Source organism: Mesocricetus auratus, unplaced genomic scaffold (genome assembly GCF_017639785.1).
Source record: "Mesocricetus auratus isolate SY011 unplaced genomic scaffold, BCM_Maur_2.0 Super-Scaffold_100676, whole genome shotgun sequence".
NCBI lineage: Eukaryota > Metazoa > Chordata > Mammalia > Rodentia > Cricetidae > Mesocricetus > Mesocricetus auratus.
In genome coordinates this window covers 172,834,983-172,849,489 of record NW_024429266.1, presented here as the reverse complement: position 1 = coordinate 172,849,489, position 14,507 = coordinate 172,834,983, and the positions used below count along the sequence as shown (strand labels likewise).

The window sequence follows — 14,507 nt, the reverse complement described above, 5'->3', positions numbered from 1 at the left end:
ACCAGGTATGCTCTGGGCTCAGTGTCTTCTGAGCCAGATGGGAAATTCTAAGAGGTTTGAGATTGGGCCTGTCTGGGGATGTTCACCTCCACCTGCCCTGAGTACTCATTAGCAGCTTCAGGGCAGCAGAAGTCACGTGAAAACAATCTCTTCATATGGGAGACCCCCCCATGCCCAGCAAACAAGCAGAACCCCAAAGAAAACAAAACTTGGTGCTGGCTTTCAATTCCCCTAGAGGTCCAACTGAATTTTCTAGGTTTCAGAACCAGAAAAGGACACACAACCAACTCACGGACAAACAAAGCATGATGTTCCCCGGTGTAGCCGAAACCCTTTATTGCAGCACCCTCCTCGTAACCACAGTCACTGCTTGCTCTCTCTTGCATGACGAGCCAGGTCACCCTCTAGGGCACTGGGCTGGTTTGTGGTATTACAGTACATGTGAACAACGCAAAGCCTTGCGGTAGCTGCCTCTTAACAAACCATCTGCCCTCAGGCAGGCTCACTGGGGATCATGGTGGGCTGAGCAGAGCAATGGTGCCTGTGTTTCCACTCGGGGACTAGCTCCCCTGTCCTGTGTGTTCCTATCTTGAGGCGAAATTGAAAGGACCCTCAAAAGCATGAGCTCTCCGGCAACTCGCTCACGTGGAGCAGAGCCGCGGTGCTCACCTGGCCTAACTCCCCCCGCCCGGCCTTCCCCACAGGGCAGCCTGGTTTTAGCCTTCCCTCCGCAGCACCACCTTGATGTTGCTGCAGACCTGGCCCAGAGCAGCAAAGAGCGGGTTGCAGAAGGTGCGGATACACAGTGAGTAGATGTGGCTGATACACTGGATCTCGATCAGGTAGCTCTTAATGCAGGGCACCACAGCCCAGATGTGGCAGAAGGAGATGCAGGCGAACAGGAAGCCCCAGATCAGGGCCAGCGGCACACCCAGCAGTGTAGACAGCAGGCGGTAGCACCAGTACTTGGAGACGGTGAAAGTGGTGTAGCTCACCTTCCACACACCATCGAAGCTGTAGGTGCCCTCAGGCTCTGCAATCACATCTTCAAAATCTACCTGCAGGAGTCAGAAGGGGACAGCTCAACTCACAGCATATATGGGCTTTTCTGATGTTTGCATACCTGAATCAGAAACACTGGGAGTGAAGTCAGACGGTTTAGCAGCTAAGAGCATCTGTTGCTCTTGCAGAAGATCTGGGTTTGGTGACCAGCATCCACATGGTGTCTTACAATCACCCATAACTCCAGTTCCAGGGGATCTGACACTGTCTTCTGAATTTCATGTGCCCTAGGCATGCACATAGTGCATGTATTCATACACCAAGGCAAAAGATTAAAAAAAAGAAACTGGGATGTCTGTCAGTGGGTCTTGGACTGTATCTCTGGTTGTCCAATATGGATGATAATGTGGGTCCCCAGTCCTGCCAAATTGCTACATACTACAGGTACAAGGTACTCTGAAGCCTGTCCAGCCTCCTCATTCTATGCTTGGGTAAAAGGATGCCCAGAAGTTGAGTAGCTTGTTTAATATGGCAGTGCCAGAGTCACAGTGCCTGTTGCAGTTTGGATCTGCAATGTTCCCCCAAAGGCTTGCTCCCCAAGATGGTACCCCTGGCAGATATAGTACCTACCATTAAGAAGTGGGATCTAGAAGGAGGAAGTTAGGGTATTTGAAACATGCCCTGGAGGGGACACTGAGAGCCCTGCTCTCCTCCATTCTTCTTACTCCCTGGCCATCAGGGGCTGTTTGGCTCCATCATGTACTCCTGCCATGATGTACCTGCCTTACCCCTGGACTGAAAGCAACCAATTGACTGAGGACATGCTGGCTATGCTGCAGCCCTCAGGGACAGTGACCACTCCCAGTGAGATCTGGTCCTTGGTAGCCAAAAATAAACCTATTCCAAGACAGCTCTGGATCTTTATCTTTACCACACACCCAGATCTGAGAGTCATCAATCACTTTAGCTTAGCCTGCTCCTTTATTTCAGCAACTTCCCCCATTTGACACACTCTTCCTGTTTGTGTCTGGCTCTAAAGTGACTGTTGTGCCTTGGACCCTGTGTAGCTGCTTCAATCAAGTTATTGACTTTTTCTGGGTTGCATTTTCCTTGCCATGTTTTATAGGAGTTGTCAGAGAATTAAGTGAATTGAGACATCTACAATCTCAGAACACTGGCTGGCACTGAGTGGCGGGGTTAGGAATGGCTGGCTGCTGCTGGAATTTGGATCTGAAATGTCCTCTAATGGAGCACGTGGTAGAGCCTTGGTCCCAGGGTGGCACTGCCGAGAGACCAAACCTTTGAGTTGGTGCCTAGCAGAAGGTTGTTAGACCATAGATGGTATGACTTTAAGGAGAACTTTGTCCCTTCCTCCTTATCTTTCATTTCCCAACCATGACGGGAATAGCTTGCTCCAACATGGACTGTCTCATCATAGACTCAAAGCAATGCGGGCCCTCTGTCATGGACTGAGATCTCTAAAATTATGAATCAAAACCAACCTGTACTCTTCATAAGTTGGACATCTTGGGTATTTGGTACACAGAAACGGACTGAACAGCTTTTTCTGGAGGTGGAGGCTGTAGCAGAGTATGTTCCTCAATAAAGAGTTAGCCATATCTGTAATCCCAACCCCAGGGAGGCTGAGACAGGAGAATTGCTGTAAGTTTAATGAATGCCTGGACTGCATAGTGAGTTGCAAGTTAGTCTGTCTATAGTATAAGATCCTATCTCAAACAAACAAACAAACACCAGCCAAGAACCAAAATAATCCTAGCAATCTAGGGTCCAAAGGTGGTCTTGCATGTCAGTGTAGCTGGGACTGGATGGGTGGGTTTGATGTGGCTATCTGTCTATCATCTATCTACCCATCTCACTATCCACTATCCATTCTCTCATCCATCTTCTACCCACTCACTCATCTACCTACTTCTTTATCTCTGTCAACTCATTCATTTTCCTCCCTATTTGTCTATCCACATATCCACCATTCTTTCTTCATATCTATCCATTGCCCATCTGTTCATCCTCAGAAACAAATACTTAGAGAGCACCCAGGGCTCACTACTCAATATCTACCACATGGTAGATGCTCATTAATGATAAGTACTTGTTCAAATGCTCTATACAATATGTCTCAGAAGTTCTGCTGACATTCCAAATCACGAATAGAAGAATTCTCCAGATGACCCCATCATACTGTGTGTACCTCTCGTGGACAGTTAATAATAAATGGAATTCTTTCTATCTTTTTCTGCTAATCCCTTCCATGAAGATCTCTCTGTTGTGTCTTTTAATTGCTATTTCTTCCCAGAAACCATTGGCACCCTCACTTGAGTTATTGCCTGGGATCATCTTTGAGGGCTGAATGTGTGGCACTTGTCTTTTTTCTTTGAAACAGCAACATGCTGTTGAAGGACTGTATTGAAAGGAGGCAGCTGCTCCCCTAAATTGAATCTGAGACCCAAGAGTGCTCTGGTCATAAATGCTGGTTTGGTGAGCCATTCATAAAAGTCATTCATAAGAGTCACTCAGCAGGTCTAGGTGTTTATGCCAGTGCATCAAGCACACTGTGACTTCATTTACTATTTGTTTTCTAGTAGTGGAATGAAGAGGCTTTTTCTTGCAGAGTTGAGGAAGCCTCAGAGCCAACTATATAGCTGGAGGGTGGGAAGGGAAGACGGGTGCTATTTCAGCCCGTGTCTACTTCTCTGACATAGTTATTTTTGGAGCATCAAGAAAGCCAACTGGCCAGTTGGTCAATTGGCATAGGCCTGAATAGCCCCAGCAGTCACTGAGAGGGTTGGGAAGTTGTAGGAACACTGGGTTGCCTAAGGATGACGGGGGTGGCAGAGGAGGACAGCATCTACTCCTGTCAAAATTCTGCCTCCACCCTGAATTCCACATGACTCAGTCCTTGGTCATCCTGTCAGGACAATTCAGGTAAGATATCTAGGAGTAGGGGAGGTAGTGCTGGGATTCCAGCTTCCACTTGGCTGTTGGGTTATTGTGTGATTGAAGGTGCCACAATTTTTCTCTTTGAGAGTCTAGTTATTTGCTGTGTTGAACTCTACAAGAGAGGACCAATACAGTCCTCAGCATAGCATCAGCCTGAGACTCAGAAGATAGGAGCAAGTAGCTTAGCTTACTTGTTGTCTCACTATGTGAGGGGTGGCCACTCAGTCCCAGGAGGTCAGTACAGACGCTGAGCTCGTGTTAGAAATAGTCATAGAGATTTGATGTGGTTGTTTTATTACTACTGAATAATGTTAATGAGGATTTATACTATATAGTCACTTTTCATTTCATTTCTATGATCATTAATTTTTACTGTGTCTTACAAAAGTATTTCTGTACAAAAGACTGGGATGATTACAGTAGGATTGACCTCTTACCCACATGGTCTGAAAAGTACTGATGTGTAAAATCACAAGGTAAAATAAGATGGTAGCTTCAAAAAAGTTTTAAAAGATGGATGAGATTTACTTCTTTTGTTATAAATGATGTTAGCAGATTTCTGTATGATCTGGGGTAATCATGATAATACCCACAATGCATTTGGGCCCTATAGATCATCTCTGTCCATGCATTTTTTTTTTTTTTTGGTTTTTACGAGACAGGGTTTCTCTGTATTGTTTTGGAGGCTATCGGTCCAGCCCAGCCTCGAACTCACAGAGATCCGCCTGCCTCTGCCTCCTGAGTGCTGGGATTAAAGGCGTGCGCCACCACCGCCCGGCTTGTCCATGCATCTTATACTAGTCATTTCATAGGGTGTTTAAGGGCCAAGCAGAAGGAGACCCAAGGCAGACAGACAGCCAAGCTTGTGCCCGAATCTCCTCTGCATGCTCCTTGTCCAGGGTCATCACATGAGCTGGGTGCCTTGTCCAGAACTGCTCCAGGGACCGACCTGACGGGGGTAATGAGGGAATGAAGAAAAGACAAATACAGCCAGGCAGTAGAAAGCTGGGGTCAGGCGGACTGGGCTCTCAGATGGAGAAACCACGGCACCCTGGAAGCTCAGCATTTTTATATAGAGTTGAACAGAGAGGTGGGGTTATTGCATACAGCGGAACAAAGAGTTAGGTTTGTGGCATGGAGTTGGATCAAGGAGGCTGTTTTAATTAATCTTTGTAGGAGCAGTCTATAGGAGAGAAGTTTTCAGGCAGTAAGTATCAAGGGGGAACAAAGCTATGTGGACACTTCCTGCACACATTATCAACTTCCACACAGACCCCAGAAGGGAAGGTTTTGGCATTTACCTCTGATCCTCACCCCTGGGGAGAAGGATTTGCCATTACTCCATGGGTCTGAGGCTCTAGGACCTTGGGCTGTTCCTATGTCAATAGTACACATTCACTCAGGGCTTCACTCACCCTAGGCTTTCTTCACTCCCTACAGCTGGGTACCCCAACAGGAGCTGAAGATCAATCAGAACACAGAACAGAGGTGGCCAGGTATTTCCAGTAGCTTAGGCTGAGATCACCCTATAGGGCTACCCAGAGAACCCTTGCTGGAGAACAGAGACTTGGATCTAGCCTCTTGATGACTTCTTCCTGGCATCTCTCTTGCCCTCTCAGCTAGTGCCTTTGTGGTACAGGTGGAGTGGGGAGCGATGGAAATGCCTTGGCTGGAGTCCTAGACTGTGTACTAGCTTTTGGCTACAGGCTAGCAAGTCTCCTCAAATAACCCTCAATGAGTCACAACTCTGTATGTCCGTGGGTGGTCTTGTCCCATCTCAAGTCAGAGCTTGCCATGTGACTCATTCTAACCACCAGAATGTGATAGAGAGAGAACTGTGTCAGCTCCAGACTGAACACCAGGAAATCCTGGCACTGTCTGCTTTGGGGACTCCTGAGTTACCTTTTCTTTTCTTTTCTTTTCTTTCTTTCTTTCTTTCTTTCTTTCTTTCTTTCTTTCTTTCTTTCTTTCTTTCTTTCTGGTTTATTTTTATACCTTGCTCTAGAGGCCATTAGTGCTAACTGCACATTACAACCTGCTCTCCTAGAAATAGTCCTAAAACCCTGAGGTAGAAGCTCTCCCAGCGTTCACACTGACTTCTGTCCTCTGTCTCTGATATGCCCTGGAAGAGCAGAGAGCCTTCTTGAATGGTCCAGCTCAGAAGAGCCCCCAAGTGGTATCATCCCTTGGCTATCACCTAACTGAAGCTATAGGGGATGTCCCCAGAGAGAGCAGGACTGCCCGTCAGCTCCACAAAGCCAGAGAACTGGTGGGATGAGGGGTTGCATGGCAGTTGATTACTCACAAAAGTGTGTCCCTGGGGAAAGTACCCTGGATCTCAGGTTCATTTTCTAAAAGTTATTGGGAGTAGGCTTGCTCGCTGATGTTCAAAAATGAAGGCACAAGACATTTACTACCATGATTGCGTAAAGACTTCTGTTGGCAGAACACAAGGAACTATGTTTTAACAAGCTATCCTCCCCACAAAGGAGACCACATTTTGAAAGGTCTAGACCAGCTGTTCTCAACCTATAGGTCATGACCCCTTGGGAGGTTGAAAAATCCTTTCACAGGGGTTGCCTAAGATAATTGGAAAATACAGATATTTACATTACAATTCACAGAAGTAGCAAAATTACAGTTATGAAATAGCAATGAAATAATTTTACGGTTGGGGGTTACCACAACATGAGGAGCTGTACTGAAGGGTGGCAGCATTAGGAGGGTTGAAAGCTACAGGTCTAGACCAACATAGTCTCTGTATCACCAAGTAAGAAAACCTCTATATTAGTTCCATGTAGCCTTGTGTATGTTCATATGAGTGTGTGTGTGTGTGTGTGTGTGTGTGTGTGTGTGTGCATGGAGGCAGAGGCCAACACCAAATCTTCCTCAGTTGCTTCTCTATCTCATTCATTTCCCTGAGACAGTCTCTCATATGGAGCTCATGCATTCAGCTAGCCTGGCTGGCCTGCAAAGCGCAGGGATGTTTCCACTCCCTCAGACCCAGTGCTGGGGTTACAGGCACAGACCAGCCATGCCTGTCTTTTGATGTGGGTCCTGGGGAACTAAACTCAGGTCCCTGTGCTTGTACAGGAAGCACTCTTCTGACTGAGTTGTCTTCCCAGGGCCAATGGAGCCATTTTGGGAGGAAATTTACAGAAGAGGGCAAGGCACAGGAAGGAACTGCCAGGGAGGACTGAGTGAACGATGACCCCGCCTCAGCAGACCCTTTCTGCTTTTTCACCCACAGATTCTCTTTTGGGTGCTCTGGGCTTTCCTCCTTGGATGGTTCAGTATCACCAGCAATCAGAGTAGTAAAAGGGTTCTATTTGTGACACCGACTTTGACTCCAGGGGCTTTGCTTCCTGGAAAAAGTACTGTGATCCATTAGTAATGTCTGCCACGCACACAGGAAGGAAGGGGTGGGGACAACAACTGCCTCTCACATTCACCATCTCCATCAGTATTCTTCCCAGAATTGTGAAAAGCCTCCATACCATTGCTCATTCCATTTCCTCTTCTTAGAATGCCTGTTCCTCATTTAACATCTTACTCATTTTAAAAACGTCCACCTTGGGTAACATTTTGCCGTGAAGATGATGGATCTTGATTTTTCCAGGCACAAGACACTTTCCCCCTATCTTTACTGGACACTTCATCCGACATCAGCTTATGGCATTTGGCGCCTCCTTCCCCTGTATTCTAGCCTCGTCAGAAAGGCCTGGGTTCTTCCAAGGGGAAGCCTCAGTTTCATTATTGCACAGCAGTGTGTCCTAGCTCACTGAAGCTAGACTTGGGACTTTGAGGGAAGTGGTAAGACTTCTGGCTCCTCTCAGTGCTTCTTGGCCTTATCTGACAAGCAGAAGGTGCCATCAGAGGGAGGAGGGTGTTTTGTGGCAGGTGTGAATTGGGAGTGGGAATTCATGCACCTGGAGAGTTCTAACACATCTATCTGCTTCTCTTTCCTCTTTTCTGGGCTGACTTGAGGCATCCAAGGCGGGAGAGACAAAGTTGCTGCTTCAGAACCATGCAGATTCAGGAAGGGACTTGGAGTCAGCCATGAACCTTCTCAGAAATGACTCCAGTGACTGGGGTAGCCTGGGGTTTCTAGGCATGCCTGTGGGAGGCTTCTAGAGTCTCTACAGTCCAAGTCTTCAGCAGGTGCCACCACAAGGGACACCTGTATTAGTGAGCTTAGTGTCCCAAAGCTGGTATGCATTATGCATGCAGCTCCCACCATATTCTCTAGGTCAGCATGGTGTCTGGTATGCAACAGGCTCTCAGGGACATGTAGAGTCCACACTAGTGACAGGGTTGGGTGGGGAAGAGAGTGAATGAAGTGCCCACTTCCTAATTCCTCCGCCATCTTCTCTCATGACTTCCACTCAGCCAGGGCCCTGACCCCAGTATGGGAGATTACTTCAAGCCTAGCTGGTGTGCAGGTTACATTATCTCCACGACTCTTGTTTTCCAGCCTGGGCTCAAGGGCAGTGCCACTGGGAAGTGCCTCCCAGTGCTGGGGCTCCCCAGGTGGCTCTGTCTCCTTCCTCTCTTGGGTTTTACTGTGTGAAATCCAGCAGCTGGTTGCAGAGGGGACTATAAGTCCCTCTTCTCTACCCAGAAGGATTTTTCAAGACACTCAGCAAGCTTAGTGTCTTAGATGGTGCCAGAAATGGGGACCACAGCTGGTGCTTCCTGAATTCTGTCCTTGTCATTCATCCTAGCCCACAAGGAGCATGTTGATATGTGAGAACACCCACAGCAGAGATCACTTAGCATGCCACTGTGGCCTTCTGTGCCTTCACCTTGGCCTCTGTCTTATCTCTCCATCTTCCCCTCTCACCTGTCACCCATCCTTCCATCTTGTTTTTTCCTCAGGGGATGACAGAAAACCCAGGCAGTAGAAGGTTATCCTGTTCTGACAGCTGCCCCCACCCCCACCCAGTCAACTCTCTCCTTTTTAAATTTTAAACAGATAGACAGTCTTGAAGTCTCAGAGAATGTGTGTGTGTGGTATTTATCTCCCCATATTATCCCTGTTCTGTGTTTCTAAATGTTTCGTTTCTGGCTCATTAAAAAATGAAGGAAAGGAAATGCCAGACAACTTCACAAAGCAGCCAGTGACCAAACAATGTCAGTTAATTTCTTCTGGACAAAACTATTTGTTCATCTGTTATCTAGTCTTTGGGAACTATTTGCATGGGGACCAGGGATGCCAGAGAGGATGCCCCTCTGCCTCAGAAAAGCTGAAGTAGGGCATCTATTCTGCTCTCTGTCTCTTTCTTTGGATTGCATTCTGGGCTTAGGGCTCGATGCTGCCTCTCTCTTGGCTAAGTAGGACCCGAGTCCCCTCCACACTTGATATCCATCATAGCTACCCAAGAACTTTGCTTACCCAGACTTCTCATCCCCATCCCCAATGGCTCACCAAGGTCTCCAGAGGGCTCAATTCTCCAACCTTCTGTACTGGAAGCTGCTTGAGGGCTGTTCAGCCCCAATGAACTCTATACTTCCTGGGAGTGGGGACCATGTTATATGTCTTCAGATCTCTCATCTCATTCATCCCACACATGCCAATTCAGCTGCTCAGAGCTGTCTGAGGTTCATTTGCCTGATGGAGGTAAATGGTACTGTTGTAATGTCACAGGAGGTTCAGAAACTTAAGTGACATGTCCAGTGTCTTCACTTTTGGGGAGTAGTGTGGAGTTGAAACTAGGCAGTTCAGCTGGACCAGTCTATGGAAACCATAACAGCTACACTTCTCTAGTGTTTTGAAGTTGGAAAGTTTTTTCCCCTAAGTATTCCAAGGAGTTCCATCTCTACCTTTGTGACTTATGTCAATAAAACACACAACAGTGTGAACTATTAGAGAGGTCAGTCCCAGTGAAAGGGCACAGAGATGTGGAACAGTTGGCTACCTGCAGGAGTCAGGGAAGTCTTTCTGGAGGAGGTGGCATCTGGGTGGCCTTGACATCTGAGCGGGGAGTGTGAAGGCAGCACTTTTGCTCAAGATCCAGGGGCATGCTCTGTGGGGCTGGCATGGGGGAGTTACCCCGCAGAGCAAACAGGGGGCAGTAGCTTGTGTTGGGTGACAGGCACACAGGAAGTTAGGTTTTGGCCATGTAGAAGGAGCTGTCCTGAAGGAAGTCAGCTCTGACAGTGCCTCTCAATGAACCCTTGGTTGTGCTACCAAAATCTGTGGCTTATATGACTCCAGGGCCCTAAATTGTGGGCCATCATAGTCACAATATAAAGAAAGAGATGCATTGTTGGCAATGGTGGCTCATACATTTGATCCCAGCCCTCAGGAGGCAGAGGCCAGAGGATCCCTGTGAGTTCAAGGCCAACCTGGTCTATAAAATGAGTTCCAGGACAGCTAGTGCTACACAGAGAAACTCTGTTGCAAAAAACAAACAAACAAACAAACTCAAAAACAAAAAATAAAAAACAAAGAGTGGTGGGAAGGCAGCTTCACTGTTGGAAAACTTAAGAATGTCTGGCACAATTTGAGCACGTAAATCAGTTTTCAACATTACATTTTATGAACCAAATACAGAGCATGCATTTCTGAGAAAATTCTGGAGTCCACACTGAGCTGTGTCCTCGGTATAAGACATATACAAAGTTCTAGAAACAGATATATATCATTTTATAAGCTTAGATGTTGAGATACTATAATTCTGGATATAGAGTTGAGTAAGAACATAAAAACAACTAAAAATGAGCAGATTGATTACTCTGTGTATGGTGTGTATGCATGCAGCATGGTGTGTGTGTGTGTGTGGAAGTCAGAGGGCTTGAGGAGTCTGTTCTCTCCTTCTCCTACATAGGTTCTGGGGCTTGAACTCAGGACATGAGGTTTGGCAGGGGCCATCTTTATCCACTGAGCCATCTTGTCAGTCTGGTAAAAATCAATTCCAGTTGTTAGATTTTCCTTTTAGGAAGTGACTGCTAGAAAATGTTCAAGTTTCAGAGCAGGTGGGTCCACTGGTCATCTCTGGCCTGTCTGTTCAGCTTTTTCCTCACCCTGGCAGGACGTTAGTCTATTCTTACAAAACTACACACACAAAACTAAACCATAGTGACTGTCATGTCCAGACAGCACAGTCCCTACAGTTGTGTACAGGTCGTAGCAGCTGGAGTGGCTGATGGTTTTGCAGTTTGCAGGGTGATGGTAAAAGGGTCACACTGCACCTGCAATTCTACAGGCAGCTCTGGCCTGTAATTCTCAAAACTTAGTCCAGATGCACAGCCCCTCTGGGGACTCTGAGGCTGGTGGCTGGGACTTCACTCTGAGGGGCACCCTTCTGATTTTAAGAGGAGATTGAATTGTGGGGACCCAAGGCTGGTGACTTGAGGGTTCCCTTCCAAGAGCCTGCTGAGAGGCCTTTTTCTGGTCCTGGCCACCAGGCCTGCCATGAGGCAGGGAGCTAGGCTGAGGCAGGGAACTAGAGGGCACAGTGTGCCAGAGGGGCAAATACTAGTCACTGCCTAACCGCAACAAGTGCCTCTTGGAGGGGCCACTGGTGGAGCAGCCCTCAGATTAACCCCAAGCCCACTATGGAGACAGCTTAACCCCAAGCCCACTATGGAGACAGCCCAAGAGCCCCTGGCACGGTAGAGAAACCGACTTGGCCCAGGTTCTGAATCTTCCCAGCGATTCATTCTGGGCATGGGGCCAGAGCCCAGGGTAGGCACTTGGAACTACTTGTAAGAAGGTATTTTTGGTGTCTTCCCCTCAGCCCCATCATACATGTAGCTAGTTTTTTTTCTTTCCTTCTGAGGCCTGTATAGATTTGCCTGTTTTCTGGCATTCAAAGAAGACAGTCCAGGAATTTTGGGGAGGCTGACTTCTAGTGTGTAAGGACCATGTTGTCCTGGCTGGACACAGAGCCTACCTTCACAATGTCCTCATTAATGTTCTTGGGGTCGCGGTTCACCAGGTCTATCTCCTTGCAGTGGATGTCCTTGATGATCCGGGCCTCCAGATCCGAGTGCTCTTCGGTCATCATCGTGCGGCTGCGGCACCTTCAGGAGGAGATCCGAGCCTTGTAGCCGGTGCCGTTGACAGTCCTGGGGCAGAAGGACCAGGCGTGGGGTCTCCAGACTGGTGCCCCTGCTAGCTAAATAGGCCCCACCCAGCATGCCTCCTGACAGCTGTCCTGCATAACTTCAGCAGGCCTCTGGTTAAAGCTGCTGGTGGCACACCTCCAAGCTAAAATTAAGACTGGATGGCAGAGCGCTCCTTAAAGGGGGCTGTGCTGGCCACTCTCCTCACGCGAGAGGAGTCCGGGCATTCCCTGCCAGCCAGCAGGGCTTGGCCTTCCCGGTACTCTGTGGAGGCGGGCTGAGCAACTCTCATGGAGTCCCTAGAATTTGCTACTGAGTACTCAGGCTCCTCCCAGGATCAGCTGCCCAAGAAGGGAGGTGGGCTCTGTCCCAGCCCTGTCTCTCTCTAGCTGCTAAGTGACCTTGGCACATGTCCCTTCTCTGGGCCACCAGGAAATTATAAGGAGTAGGCAGTAACCATCAAGACTCCTCCCATCCTGGAGGGGAGGAGACTGGCTTTGTGGGGGACTCTATGGGGCGGAGAGGGGGGAACTAGAAAGGTCTGGTAGATTTTCCTTAGATTAATGACTGGCTATGGTGGTCAAAACTGTGTATTTGTTGTTTCATTATTAAAAAATTTAAAATTACACACACACACTCTCTCTCTCTCCCTTTCTGTGCATGTGTGTGTGTACACGTAGGGTAGAGGACAACCCTAGGGAATCTGTTCTCTCCTGCCATGTGGGTCTTGGGGACTGAATTAAGGTCATCAGACTTGGTGGCAAGCACCTATACTTGCTGAATCATCTCACCAGACCATATATATATATATATATATATATATATATATATATATATTTCATCCTGGGGGACGGAGCGCAGGTCCTCACACTTGTACAGCAAGCCCTTTATAGACAAAGGCATCTCCCCGCTCCCAGTTCATCTTGATTGTCAGTTTAACTGGACTGAGACACTAAGGGGATTCTGAGAGCACTACCCTGGAACTGACAGTGAGGGCATTTCTACAGATGAAGCCACTGATGAATTCAAACGTGCAGCAGATGATCTGAAGGTGTTAGGACCATGGAGGGCGGGGTCTAGTTGCAGGAAGTGGGTCCCTGGGAGCTGTATGTCTTTGAAGGGCAGACCTTGTCCTGGGCCCTTCCTGTACTCACCTCTCCTGTGATGTGAGCTGCTTTGCTCTGCCATGATGATTTCTCATAGATTGGGAAATCCTCCTGCATTCCTCTAACCCCGACAGCCAAAACAATCTTGCTTTTTTGTGTGCTGGAAGGAGGAATTCACACCAGGTCACAGGTAGGACCAGCAGGTGATCAAGGTTGATTTTCAGCACCCTAGGTGCTAACAAAGATACGTGCACCCTGCAGAGTGGCAGGAGACTCTAGTGTCAGGACTTGTAAGTCTTGGCCTACCATTCCTCCTCCTCTTGCTTAGCCCTGGAGTGCTCCAGGTGGTTCCTTTCCCAGAATCTATGGAGGCTTTCTAGCTATTCTTACCCTCACTCCAACCTGTTACAGGGAAATCAGACTGTGTATAAAGGGGTAAGTGCCTGTATGGTTGAGAAGTCTACAAGGACATCAGTGTCTGTCACATGCTCCTCAGGGGAGGCGTTGAACACTGGCTGGAGCCTGCCTGAGGTCAGCTTGGTTTGTTTTCTCAGGGCCTCTTTCCTCTTCTTTAGTTAGCTTGGTCGCTGTGGACGTCTCCTTTATCGTCCCCAGTGTTCCTGCCCTTGCCATTGTAGCAGGCATTTTCACTCTAACATTTGCTTAAGTGTAACAGCAAGTTAACACTTATCTTTGCTACCCAAAGCTGTCTTTGTAGACAGTGACACAGAAGAGACTAACATCCCAGCCCTGGTCTTCATGCGCTGGAGCAGGCCTGTGGTTTTGTCTGAAAGGGGAGTCAATGGACTACAGGGTGGGGTGGGCTTGGGGATGAGACAGGAAGAGGAGAACACTGGATGGGGGTGTTGTTCAATTCTTTATGTGCCAGGATTGCCACCTTCACATGGCCCTGGTTCCAACCTCCATGCTCTCCATCCACCAGAGGGGTGCCGCTTTCCAACACTTTCTCATGCTATCTTGCTATTTAGCTGTTTCAAAACTCCAGCATGTGGAGGGCGACAATTTTGAATCCTGGAGGCCAAGGGCTATGTGTTTGTTTATCCAGTCATCTACAAGTTCATTCAGGGTTTTAGAGCTGGGGATAAAGTGGTAGATCAAGTTTTGACCCTACCTCAAGGGCTGGGTCTAGGACACAATGATTGGAAGCTGATGGACTCCTTGACAGCATGGCAAGTGATATGTTAGATGTGGTTTATAGACAAGTCTGTGGGAAGCAATGTTTGCCCTGTTGCCCCCTGGAAAGTCTTCCTGGCAGGTGGCTGTAGAGTTAGGCACTGGAAGATGAGTAGGAGTCCAACACAGGAAACCCTTTAAACAGAACAACCATAGCTTCAGAGGGGTGTGAGGTGG

General features: G+C 48.0%; 1 protein-coding gene across 1 annotated transcript; it reads right to left on the bottom strand.

Moving 5' to 3' along the window:
* Positions 1–306: 306 nt before the first annotated feature.
* Positions 307–12,331, bottom strand: Cav3 (caveolin 3). Its single transcript, XM_005066162.4, has 2 exons — positions 11,859–12,331; positions 307–1,058 (listed from the first exon to the last, which is right to left on the bottom strand). Exons 1-2 carry the CDS (start codon positions 11,970–11,972, stop codon positions 717–719), a joined length of 456 nt encoding a protein of 151 aa, XP_005066219.1. The 5' UTR covers positions 11,973–12,331; the 3' UTR covers positions 307–716.
* Between the last annotated feature and the right edge of the window lie 2,176 nt (positions 12,332–14,507).